This window comes from Miniopterus natalensis, chromosome 4 (genome assembly GCF_054644295.1).
Source record: "Miniopterus natalensis isolate mMinNat1 chromosome 4, mMinNat1.hap1, whole genome shotgun sequence".
In the NCBI taxonomy this organism is placed as follows: Eukaryota; Metazoa; Chordata; class Mammalia; order Chiroptera; family Miniopteridae; genus Miniopterus; species Miniopterus natalensis.
Genome location: NC_142084.1, coordinates 92880001 through 92892696, shown reverse-complemented (window position 1 = coordinate 92892696; position 12696 = coordinate 92880001). Strand labels below are relative to the sequence as shown.

The 12696-nt window shown below is 46.5% G+C and overlaps 1 protein-coding gene across 1 annotated transcript in view; it reads right to left on the bottom strand.

The window, feature by feature from the left end:
- The window catches only part of DOCK2 (dedicator of cytokinesis 2), a 330536-nt gene extending 319050 nt beyond the window's left edge, over nt 1-11486 (bottom strand). Inside the window, exons 1-5 of the mRNA XM_087816193.1 lie at nt 11378-11486; nt 10535-10618; nt 1774-1814; nt 777-832; nt 204-300 (exon numbers count right to left, since the gene is read on the bottom strand). Coding sequence (XP_087672319.1) covers nt 204-300; nt 777-832; nt 1774-1814; nt 10535-10618; nt 11378-11486 — 387 coding nt within the window. The remainder of the gene's footprint in view (nt 1-203; nt 301-776; nt 833-1773; nt 1815-10534; nt 10619-11377) is intronic.
- Nucleotides 11487-12696: the final 1210 nt, after the last annotated feature.

The window sequence follows — 12696 nt, the reverse complement described above, 5'->3', positions numbered from 1 at the left end:
TTATTATGGCTCTGTCACCAGCTCACTGTGTGGCCTTGAGAAAGTCACCTAACCTCTCTGGGCTTTGATGTCCTCATATACTTTGTTCTACCGTGTCAATGAAGCCACCTTGGCCTGCCCTGTTCAAGGCTAAATTCCAAATTTAAACCAAACCAAAGACTGAAAGAGGCTTCCATCCCAGGGGACAGGGTTTTGAGTCTCACCACGTAGAGCTGTTTCCAGATGCTGCCCCATTCCCAAAGTGTCGTTGTCACTTCTTGTGCCAGAGGTATCTCTGCAGGAATGATGTTCTCAATATTTCTATTTAAGGTGGAAGAGAAACTGGTGTGAAATTGGGACCCAGGTGCTAACAAGACAAAACACTGTCGAATTTGCATTAAGCTGCAGCTGCTGAGAGGGTCCTAGCTGTCAAGAGACCAAACTGCCTCCAACAGCCACAACAATTACATTATGCAAATGCAAGGGACTTCCTTTTCAAAGTCTTCCTTCACTGGGATGGGCCCTTCAAGCTCATTATTTGGGATTAATCTAATTAGTACAGTTCTAAAGCAGTTGCCAGTGAAAAGTTTGATTCTCCAAACTTACTGATACCCACTAGGAGTCAGATCTGGGCACAAGTCAATCTGGATTCCGTGAGGGAAAGGAAACACACAGATAAACACAGGCACGAATGAGGTGGATCCCATCTGCCAAGTCATGTTTTCAAAGCAGACGGAAAGAGACATCCCATAAGCCACCAAAGGGTCAAGTCTAGTGAAGAAAGGCAAACACTGTACCTTCTTTTTTCGATGGTCACTTCCTTGATGTGGATAAAGGATCTAGGGAAAATGCCCTATTGGAAATAAGATAACATAGCATAATATATAATAGAGCATCAAATGCAATATAATGACACATCCCTACAGTAATAACTGACCCCGGGTCTTCACGACTTTTCCAAAAGCTACTGACTGGTAAAACTCTCAAACTTTGAGGGAAAAATCCCAGAGTCGGCAGAGCAGGGGCTGGATTCTAAACCCACCTGTTTGGGTCTAGGTCCCCTCCAGTTCTCCATCAGTTGTTCTAGATCCCACCGCAGCCCTAGATTGCAAAGGCTGCTCCAACTCCATGGTGGACGCTCATCTCATCGCGTTCGCGCAACAGGAGTGCGGGGAGGACCCACTCTCAGTGAGACAGACACCCCGCCTGGCCCCCCAGCTGCCCGGCTCTGGGGGAGCAGTCACCCTCACAGTTATGAAGAGTCGGGGAGGTCAGGTCCTAAGCAACAGCATCCCCGGATGCATGTGGACTAGTTTGATTTGAGGCCCCTTTCTCCCTGGATTTATTTTATGGTTCCTTAGAGAGCAAAGTAGGGTCGTGCCTCCCAGCCCATCATGTCAGGCGGAAGGAAGAAGCATCTAATGTGGGGCTGAAACAAGGGGACCCCTGAGCGCCGAGGCTGGACCCGCCCTTTCTCTGCCGTGTGGGACACATAGCGATGAATGCCCCACACCACTCTGCGGGAAGGCCGTAGAAGGTGAATTTCAAATAAAAACTGCATGGTGCCATGGGGGCTCGGGGACGGGGGAAATCAGGTGCGACCGGCATACTGGGAAAAGTTTCAGGGAGGAGAGAGCGCGGCAGGTCAGCCTTGAAGAATGAATGGAACAGGGAGCTGAGGCCCGGTGGGCAGAGGGTGCGCAGGCGGGGAAGCAGGACCCCGACGGGAGGGTGGGGCCAGTCTGACAGTAAGGATACCCGGGATTTTCCCAAATAAAAATAAATGTATCTTACCTGTAACATTTTGTGCTTTATGAGGTATCCCCTATACCAGTCTGCAAAGAGGAAACAAAACAAAGAAATGGGTCTCTCGTCTGTTCTTGAAAGCCTGTTGCTGGTTTTGTTTGTTTGTTTTTAACGAGCAAAGGACCTACTACAAACTGCTGTAGACCTTAGATACAGATCAAAGCCTGGGAGCCCCTGGGCTTCCACAAGCTGTTGAATTGGTTGCCAACATCTCCAAAAAGCATCTAAAAATACAGGAATTTCACATAAAAATGCAAATCTCCTCCTTCTTTTGAAATAGCAGGAGGTTCGGCGGTGGCGGCCAGCGGTCCCCCATGGCCACAGCTGGCTGGCGGAGACGAGCAGCTGGTCCCTCAGACAGAGCAGGTGCCTCCGGCTCAGCAGCCCCTACCAGCCCCTCACCGAGTCCCATCACCTGCCTGGATCCCGTGTCCCCGGGCCTGTTCCCACCTCCGCCTCAAGGACACAGAAAGGCTAAGGGAGTTTGGCGAACATCCTGAAATAATATCCCAGCTCTCGCAGCAGCAAATGATGCGCAAAACCAGATTTGCGCAAGTTAGGTTCAGGGATGGGTAAAGGGACAGGAATTGTAAAAGAGTCTTCTTTTTTTTGCAGGAATATACATTCATTTTTCAGGACACAATTAACACAAATCCAAACAGCACACAGTCCTCAGACAAAACGAACCCCGATGTAGCAGGTATTGATGACTATAAGGAGCCCGCCAGCCTTTGAAATGATTCAAGCACAGCCAAGCAGTGGCATTTGTCATCCCTGTAAATAAGAAGTGTCTGGTGGGAGCCTCATTAGCAAACCCTCATTACCAGGCTGACAGATTGTAGCTGAAATATGTTCTCCACAGACGTGAGAGCAAGGCCCCCAAACTAACAACTGAAAATGCAAAGTCACCCCTCCCTGTCATGAGACAGCTTGAGGGGTCAGGTCCTAAAGAAAGTCCTAAAGCAGCAGGACCCTCAGTGGCTCCTATTTTGAGAGACAGAAGGAAAGGAACGGCGGTTGGAGCGAAAGGTGCTTGGGCTGGGAATGAAGTACCATTCTAAGTACCGCTCATATATCAAGCCTTTTAATCTTCAGAACAACCACATGAGATAGCACTGCTCTAGTCATCCCACTGTACAGAGCAGCGGTCTACCTGAGGCACAGAGAAGTTAAGTAACTTGCCCAGGGCCACACAGCTAGTGACAGTGTCAGGGTGGGAGTGGAAGCGGCCGTCATACCCTGCTCCCCAGCTCGTGGAGGAAGGAGCACGGTAGTTGTCTAAGGCTTTCATTCGCCCAACACCTGAACCCCCCAAACTACATTCCCACTCAGCTACCTTCCAGCTGGCCACTTCTGGCGGTGAAAGCTTGCCACACAGTAGGACACTACTGTCACATTCCTAGTCACCTCCGCATAACTACTGGTAACAATCTGCCAGGAACAACAGCACATGTCTTTTCTGAGCGCTTGCTGTGTGCTGGCAACTTGGCACACACAGCCAGATCCATGACAGTGGACCTTGATGGAAAGCAGGCCCGGGATAACGGGGCGCTCACCCTACCCCAGGACTTGCCCCAGGGCTCAACATTATTTCCAGATAAATAGCAAGGGCTTTTGTGCTAAACCCACAAGTTCATCCCTGGGGAAGATAAGAAAAGGGAATTTTTTTACCATTCTTCTGGACAATCATGAAATGCTGAAATACTCCAATTGTCCTCTCTTCCCACACCCCACATACCAAAATGAAATGTACCTAAATTCTCTAATTACCTAGGAGTTGCAGGTGGTGGGAGAGGGAGGAGAGATTAAAAATATCCCAGGACACCAAAAAAAGAATCATGGCCTAGAGATCCAGGCCTCTCTCTACCACCTCCCGGAAGCATGATCTTCAGTTATGTCACCTAAGCCTCAGTATTTTCATCTGTAAAATGCGGGAAGTAACACCTACCCCACAGAGGTGTTGAAAAAACTACTTTTTTAAAACAGGATTATGAAAGTAAACATATCTGGCAATGGTACAGAACCTTGAGGGGCAGAAAACATCTCAGTTTCAGGATGTGTTACCTATAATGTGGACAAAAACACAAGAATGGAATAAGGGAGGGGTAGACGGGGAGTTTCAACTGCATCTAAAATTTTTGTTTCTTTAAAAAAATGTCTGACCTAAACGTGGAAAATATTGATATTTATTTACCTAGCGGTGAGCGCCTGGGTGTATTTTACTTTTCTGAATGATTGAAATAGCTAATATTAAGCTAGTACCTATCAGTGGTTGAGTGTGAGTTCTGGAATCAAAGCCTGGGTTTGAATAAAGACCTACAGCTTATTGTCTGTGTGATCTTTGGCAAGTTCCTGCATTCCTCTGAGCCTCAATTGCCTTATCTATAAAATGGGAATGACAGTGCCTGTCTCACAAAGCTGACATTAGATAAGGAGTTTAGAGTTTGCCCGGTGGCTGGCATATGGTAAGCATTCAAAAGTTAGTAAATGACATTCTCTTTTAAAAATCAATCATTATCATCAACCAGAGAAAACTGGGCATATTTCCTATTTTATTTCCAGAACCTACAGGGTTTTTGTTTTTGTTTTTGTTTTTAATATAACTTTATTGATTTCAGAGAGAGGAAAGGAGAGGGAGGGAGGGAGAGAGAGAGAAACATCAATGATGAGAGAGTCATTGATGGAGCCCGCAACCCGGGCATGTGCCCTGACCGGGAATGGAACCCCGATCGCCTGGATCCTAAGTGGACACTCCTCTGAGCCACGCCCGGCCGGGCCAGAACCTACAGTTTTTTAATATGGTTTTGTTTGTTGTTTTTTTAGTGAAATCATTTTAACGTATTTTCGTAACAACAACGTAAATGCGACATGTTTCGAATTCAACATAATGGAAGCTTTCTGATGTTTTAGCCTTGCCTTCATTCAGAGGAGGAAATGTTACTTGCAAGCGCCCCATAATGGCACAGCTTTACCGAAGGAAACGGAGTTCCTTCCTGAAGACCTGTCTCCAGGCTAGGCCTGAGCAAAGGACCACCTTCCCACAAAGTGGCACTTTAAAAGGCACTCTGCTAAGTGCTCATAACGTCCCCCTTTTACTCTAAAAGCCGAGAACTTAGACGGGTCAAGATCACTCTGGAGGGAGCTGTTAGCGCGGAAGCTGCTGCGCGGCTCTGGGTGTGTCGCCCTGCAAGGGGCAGCTCAGACTGCGGGGCTCAGCTGCGGCCCCGAGGACGCGGCGCACAGGCGCTGGCTTAGGGAGAAGCCCGGGTGCTTTTAAGTGAGTAGAGCAAGCCTCAGGACGGGGGCCCGGCGTTGCCCACTTCTAGAAAACAACAACAAAAGCTATGCCTTACCTTAAAAAACAAAGACCTGCGTCAACCTCCTGCACCCCTTCCCCTTGTTTCATTTACCAGGAAGGGAAATCCAAGAGCTCCTTGGGGACCGCTGCCCAGAAGCCCCACCTCTGCCCCACCCGGGCGGCACCCGTGGCTAGGAGAGCCCGGGTCAGGAGATGGAGCGGGACTTGCTCTGTTGCCAGAAAGAGACTCAGGTGGCAGTCACCGAGGGCGGAGCAGCCGCTCCTCCCAAGGGCTTACCGAGGAGTGGAGCAAGCGGGGCCACCCCGGGACAGCCCACTCCCACAGTCTGCGTAATCAGAAGAGGCAGAGACAGGGATCTGTGGAGGCGGCCACCCGAGGAGGGCGTGGTATAGCTCCCTCACACCCCGAACCCAGCCCATGCGTGGGGCTGCCGTCCAGGAGCCGCCCGCAGAGCGCTGCGGGCGGCTGGCAGCTCGTTCCCCAGCCACGCGGCTCCCGGTGCAGGGGACAGGCTGACCCCGGGCTCACTGCATCGGGGAGACAGAGAGCGGGAGGGAGGCGCCCCAAGGCCCGCCCAGCCTGGGGGAAGCTGGAGAAAGGGCAGGACGCGAACACTAAACTGGACACGGGACCGAAGTCTTCTGAGGCGTCACTAAGGATCAGGAAAGATGTCAACCAAATGTGGCCGAAGGCGTGAGTGGGGGGAGTAACACTGCGTTTTCACATCCCCCCCCCAGGAGCTCTGACTGCTCGTGCTCAGGAAACACACACGTTTCCCACACTTGCAGTCGGGGCGCAGGACGTTCATGAAGAGGCACCCGAGGGACGTAGCAGGGACAAAGCGACAAGCGCCAGGATGTCCAAGGCTTAGCAACAGGCATCCTTCTGAACTGTTTAAATTTTTATCATGACAAATATTATCTTCTTGATCAAAAGTTAATCCAAATGCTTGAGCTCTAGTGAAAGGAAATTCATTCATGCCTCAGGCTCCAGGTCAGGGGTTTGCCCTCCGCGCCCCCCGGCTGAGTTAATTTATTACGTGTGCGGGGCAGGGCTCCTCTGCCCATTCTAGGCAAGGGGAGGGCCAGCGTCCGGTTCCCCGGGCATCCCGCAAAGTCTCAGTGTAACTCTCTACGACGGGAAAGAGAGGGAATCAGCCACACAGAGCACCCCGGAGACAGGCTTGGTACTAGACAGCTTCTCGGCTTTCTCGCCTTTATCCTAACAAGCCCAGGAGCAAGGTGGTGAAAACCCATTTCACCAGCGAGAAAACTGAAGCCTCCCTACGTAAGACCACTCGGCGGGTGGGGAGCGGAGCAGAGAATAACTTTCTGATTTAAGAGCCCATGCTCTTTCCACTTTCAGGGTAGGGGTTAGGGAGGGGAGACTTGAAAACAATTGAAAAGTACAAAAATAAAATTTTTAAAAAACCGTTATTCACATTCCTATCACCTAAAATTAATCATTGCTAATATCTAGAGGTGTGTGCTCCAAGTCATCAAGACTATATTATTGTCTAAAATTGACATGTGCTATCATAAAGAATTTAAACTAGATGGAAAAGTAGAAATGTAAAAGCTAAAAGAACCATCCTGAATCTCATTACCCAGAAAAAGAAAAACAGTTAATACCATTCCAGTCAACTTTCATTTATATTTAACACTCAATGACAGATGGATAAATAGATGAAATACAATTTTTAAATACTCTCATAAAATCAGTAAAGATACTATGTAAATACAAGCCTCAAACTCAATCTTATCTGTATTTAACAGAAGAAAAAGAAATAAAATGAAATTGAAAAAAATGTTAAAACTTCAATTAAATTAAAATTTCTTCTTCACAAAAAGATCTCCTAAAAACTCCTCTAAAATAAAAATAGTTACGAAAAGCATTAAAAGACTGGAGTGGTTATGGTTTTATTAGTTACATGTTTTATTTCTAATTAATACCGAACGACCCTCTGTTATGAAAGTGATATCATGGGGGTAATCTACCCTCTTTCATTGCTCTCCACACTTCACAACTGTATTAGTTGTTTTTAATTGTCCAATTTCCTGACAATTACATTTTTTTTGGCTGCTATAAATATTGTGACTTTTACTACTAATTTTTATAAATTGATTCATTTGGACTCAACATTCACCACTATTTCCTCTTCACAGCCTTGTAATTCCCGTATTTTACAATTTTGACTCATTCCCTCGGTTAGCTGGATTTTACTTTTCAAGTAGTGTGTACAAAAAAAGGAGTTATATGGAAAGTAACTTCACGGGGTGATCTGATCATAAATTCCTAACTGGGCAGGTCGTGGAGGCCAGCCACAGCCCAGACATACAACTTTTTAGTAAAAGGTTTACCTTTGCCTTGAGCAAGCCCTGTTCATTGTTTCTGTGCATCTAGGTTAACAGGCCTTTGAAATAAGCTGTAACCACCCCCAAGAAAGTACATAATCTTGTTAACTATCCTGTAAGCCATGACCATCTTGCCTTTCCCAGCTCCATACCAATATCCTCCTTACGTCCCTGCTCCCTTAATTTCAAATGCAGAAAAGAAATTGCAAAACTGTTGTTCTCGGGAGCATTTGAGGTCTTGCTCCCGGCATATATGGTCAGATTGACTCAAATAAACTGGTAACGATTCTCTACCGGTCTGGACATTTCTTACGTCAGCAGCAGGTTTCTATAAAAGGATTTTATGACCACACCCAAGTTCTTTCTGCTACACCGTTTTGACTAATTTTTGGCTAACACCGTGGTTTTCACTCTTTTAGTACTTGTGGAAGAACCGTTTTTCAAAATCCGAATCATAAGTAGAATGCCCCATCTGCGGAGCAGACAACACCAGGCCTGACCTCAGAGCACGCAGCTGTCGGAGGCCCTTCGGGAAAACTTAGGATTCCGAAAGATCCAGTTTGAAAATCTGTATGGGTGCCAGTGTGTGGGTGTGAGTCCTCAGATATGTAGAATCATTCTAACAGAATCCAGAACATTGTATTTTCAAAGTATTCATGAATTGGCAATCACTTGCTAAATAAATATGCCCAGCTCTTTCGAGAAAGGTATAATGACTGCTTATTTCAAGGACACATTAAAATAAGACTAATAAAATAGAATCAAAAGTGGAAAACCAGTACCAAGGAGGTTAGAGGCAAGGATGCTAAGCCCAAAGACAAATAAGAGTGTCTTGAGTCAGCAATCGTAGCCTTTCTGAAGGCCGGCTCCACGCCAGGCTAGTCAGGGAAGACCGGCTACGTGTAGCCTGTGTGTCCAGTGCACTGCCCCGAGCTCGCTCTTCAGGGAAATTGCATGAAAAGGAGAGGAAAATACTTGTCTGAAGTTCAAAATGTAAGACAGGAAGCCTTACTACCGAGGCTTTTTCACTGCCGTGGTAGGATGGGTTGGAGGAAAGAGTGTGTGTTACGGGCATGGGGCGGAGACAATGGCCGCTGGCTCGTGTGACACTAGGCCAGCCATTTCTCCCCACTGAGCCTTGGTTCCTCCCCTGCAAATGTGAGGTCTCACACCTGTTTCTAGCAGGAGCATTCAGCGGCACCTAAAAGACACTGAGGACAGTTGTCTTGCTGTCTTTATTTTCAATCTTTTATTTCATCCTTGGTAGACCCCCAGAGTTTGCATATCTGCCACTGGACAGAGCCAGGTTTGTTAGAGAGGCTGCAGCAGGGCCAGGGGCGGGCTGTCTGGAGTCCCGGGCCTGCGTCTTTAGGAAAGCATCCCCTCTCCAGCCTCCTCCCCAGTGCATTCACTCTGTGTACAAAGGGTCCTCATAAGGCCAGACTGGGATCTTCAGGGGCCTGGAAAGTTCGTGGTATCCTTTCCTATATAACACAACATAACAGTAATACTAAAGCTTAAGATAAATGTAAAGAAGGTGAACAAAGTTCTCATTTTCTCCAAGATGACTCCTTTAAAGGTGTTTTGAAATCTCAAATTCTTCCCACGAACTCCAAAAAAAAAAGTTTTTTCTGTTTGCCTTTTGTGTATGTGTGTGTGTGTACATACATGGATGTGTGTGTGCACATGCACCCCTGCAACAACCTGAAGAGCTGCCTTGGAAGCTGCACGTAGCTAATCCAGCACTGGAGATGGTACCTGTCCCTGTGAGGAGCCACTGAACTAATGTGCTATAAAGAACTTAGCACAGCTCCCCCGCCCCCCCAAAGTGGTAAGAACCCAAAGATGGCTAGTCCTGTAGGCAACACCTCCCCTCCGTTTCCCCCTAAGAGTAGCACGCCTGCCTCCTGCCTCCTGCCTGCTCCTCACTCCCACCCCAGGGCAGGAGGAGGGTCTCTCTGGGGGATTAACTGGGGGGCAGGGGCAGGGTGCTCAGCGTACTCCACTTTTCTTTTTTCTAGCTCTGCCGGGCCACAGGAAGAACACACTCTATGCCCCCCCACAAAATTGGACTATAAGCAGCCTAGAGGTGGTGCAGCTGGGGGAGCCTGCCTGATTGTGGCCCACACGTGAGCAAGCTCATTTGGCTTCTACACCCAAGCCATGTTCCCATCATCAATTTTATCAGTGACATGGGTGAGATAAATTGATTTCTTTTTTTAATTTTTAAATATGTTTTCATTGATTTTAGACAGAGAGGAAGGGAGAGGGAGAGAGAGAGAGAGAGAGAGAGAGGAATATTGATGAGAGAGAAATATCAATCGGCTGCCTCTTGCACACTCTCTACTAGGGATGAAGCCCACAATCCAGGCATGTGCCCTGACCCAGAATTGAACCGGTGACCCCTTGGTGCGTGAGCTGATGTTCAATCCACTGAGTCACGCTGGCCAGGCAGATATGTTGATTTCTAACTGCCTGACTCATGAGTCCAAGGCCATTAGCCTTTGTGCAGATTCTAAAAAGAACCCCCATCACCATCACCATCGCCACCATGGGTGGACACAGCCCAACAGACACTTGGCTTCATAAGAGGATGGCACCTCTGTGAAAAGAAAAATATGCCACTTTGCCCAAGACAGGGCTCCCAGCTTGATGAAGGGAGTAAGCACTGCTCCCTGGACCAGGTGCAGAGCCCAAACCACACAGCTGTACACAGCAGTACTCCTGGAATCAGGGGCATAATTTACTGGGCCCTTCATAATCCTAATAATGCTCATTTTCCTTTATAATGGTACCAATACTAATAAAGAATTGGATCTAGAAGGTGTCACAGGCCCAAACCACCCAGTCAAATCACCCAGTCAGGCCTTTGCTTTTGAGCATGAATTCCTAAAATAACAAAGTGTTATTTTCAGTACATTCTAATTACTAATATTAGTAAAATATATTTAAATAGAGCACACAAAGTTGTATGTTCTGATAGAGGGCTGGAAATGCTGTGCATGTGCTGGGGGCATCCCAGCACCATCAGGCAAGGGTCTTAGCCCCCGAGGGTCACCTAGACCAGTGACTCACCTCCGCATGTCTCCTGTATTCGTACCATGTCGCCAATCTGCAGGGAGAGCTGGGGGGCTCCGCTCCCTTGGAAGTTGTATATGGCTGTGAAATGGAAGAGAGACGCAACCTGGTGAGAACTCTAGGTACCGAGAATCTCTGCTCCTTCCTGCTCTCCCTGCCTTGAGTTTATCTGATGTCCATGCAGCCCACATCATCTAAACAAAACCAACCCACCATCAACCACAGGCGTCAGCTCAGGTCCAGCCTGGTCCCTAAAGGCCTCCGCTCATTAACTCTACAGTCCAAGTGACCAGGAGGGTGTTTATACCATCTCCTGTGGGTTGACCTCTTACCGTGTGCCCGGCATGTGCTCAGAGCATCTCTCATCCCATTCTCACAGCAACCTTGTGAGATATAAACTGTGATCACATTTTACAGATGAGGAAACAAAGGCTCTGAGAGGTTAAACAATTTGGGTGAAGTCATCAGGTTAGGAAATGACAGGAAAATCAGTATCTAATGATATTTTCAACAGCTATGATGGGGTTTCTTGTTGCTCCCCAATTACTCCATCTTGGTGACAACAGCCTAAAATGCCAGTCTCTCCACTACTCAAAGGCCACACAATCTTAGTTGTCCAAGGAAGCCTTCTCTTTTCTCCACCCAGGTCTAGCAAACCTTTGTTCCTCTACCTAAAGATGCCAGATCCTCGGCCTTTACCAAAACAAATCCTTCAGAACAGAGTCCTGCTTTCTCCATGAGGCCCTCCTTGGCTTGCCCAGGTCAAAATGACCCCCATTTTCTAATGGGTGGTAGGACTCATATGAGTATCTAATATTCAATGGTGTTCTCTGCTCTCACTTGCCTTTACACTGTCAGTTCCTGGGGACCAGTAGTCTATGAACAGAGTCCCCTTTGTGTTGTCAGAAACTTGGGTGATCCCTTGGGACATGAGATCATGCCATACCATTGCAGTACTCAGGCCCTGCTCAGCATTACTTGCTAAGTGAGGACCAGGCCACACTGTTAACCTAGATTAGGAATGCAACCTGTTTTCCAAGGACTAAAATGAAACCACCAGCTTGAGAGTTCTTCAAGAACAATGTATATGGTTTGATTTAAGAAAAGACCCTCAGGAGGATGGACAGTATGATCCTGTAAGGTTGTCATCATTCATTTATATAGCAGATATTCAGTAAGCAATCATGATGTGCCAGGAACATGCTAGGCATTGATTTTGCTCGTTTGGTGAACACACACATAAATATAAGGTTACAAAATGCTTTGCAGAACAAGAGCTTTGAAGAATACCTACATATACTAGGGGATCTAGAAGGTCATGCATGGGTTTGAATGCATGATGAAAACAGATGTAAGAAAGCCCTAAGCTCTTAACTCTGGTTGACCTTCAAGCTCCATGCAGGTAGGAAATGCAGGTGAAGGCAGAGTTGTAAATGGCCTGGCTAGGTCTTGAAGGTATTCCTCAATACATATGCACAGAGTCCGGATGAAAAGACCAGATTTTTTTCTTTCAAGTCCAGACATTTAGAGACTTCAGTGACCACAGACAACAAATAATATAATCTTCCCAAAAACACTAGAGAAAAGTCACAAAATAAACGACTGCAACTTATATCAAACAGTGACAACAAGCCCTAGCAAGAAGGGAGCATCCGATGTCCAAGTTAGCACATTGTAATATTCGAGATATCCAGTTTTCAACACAAAACTATAAGGCATGTAAAGAAACAAAAAAGCATGTCTCATTCACAGGAAAAAAATAAATTAATAGAAACTGTCCCTAAAGAAGGAAAGATATTAGACTTACACAACAGACTTTAAATCAAATGTCCTAAATATGCTCAAATAGCTAAAGAAAAACTATGGACAAAAAAATGAAAAGAAACCAGAATAATGTCTCAGACAATAAATAATATCATTAAAGAGATAGAAATTATAAAAAAGAATCAAGTTGAAATCCTGGACCCCAAAAGTACAATAACAAATGTGAAAAAATCATTAGAGAGATTCAACAGTAAATTTGAGCAGGCAGAAGAAAGAATCAATGACCTTGGAAATATGTCAGTTCAGATCAGCCAGAGTCTAAGTGACATGTGGAACACAATCAGACATACCAATATTCACATAATGGGAGATTCATAATGAGAGGAGAGAGAGAG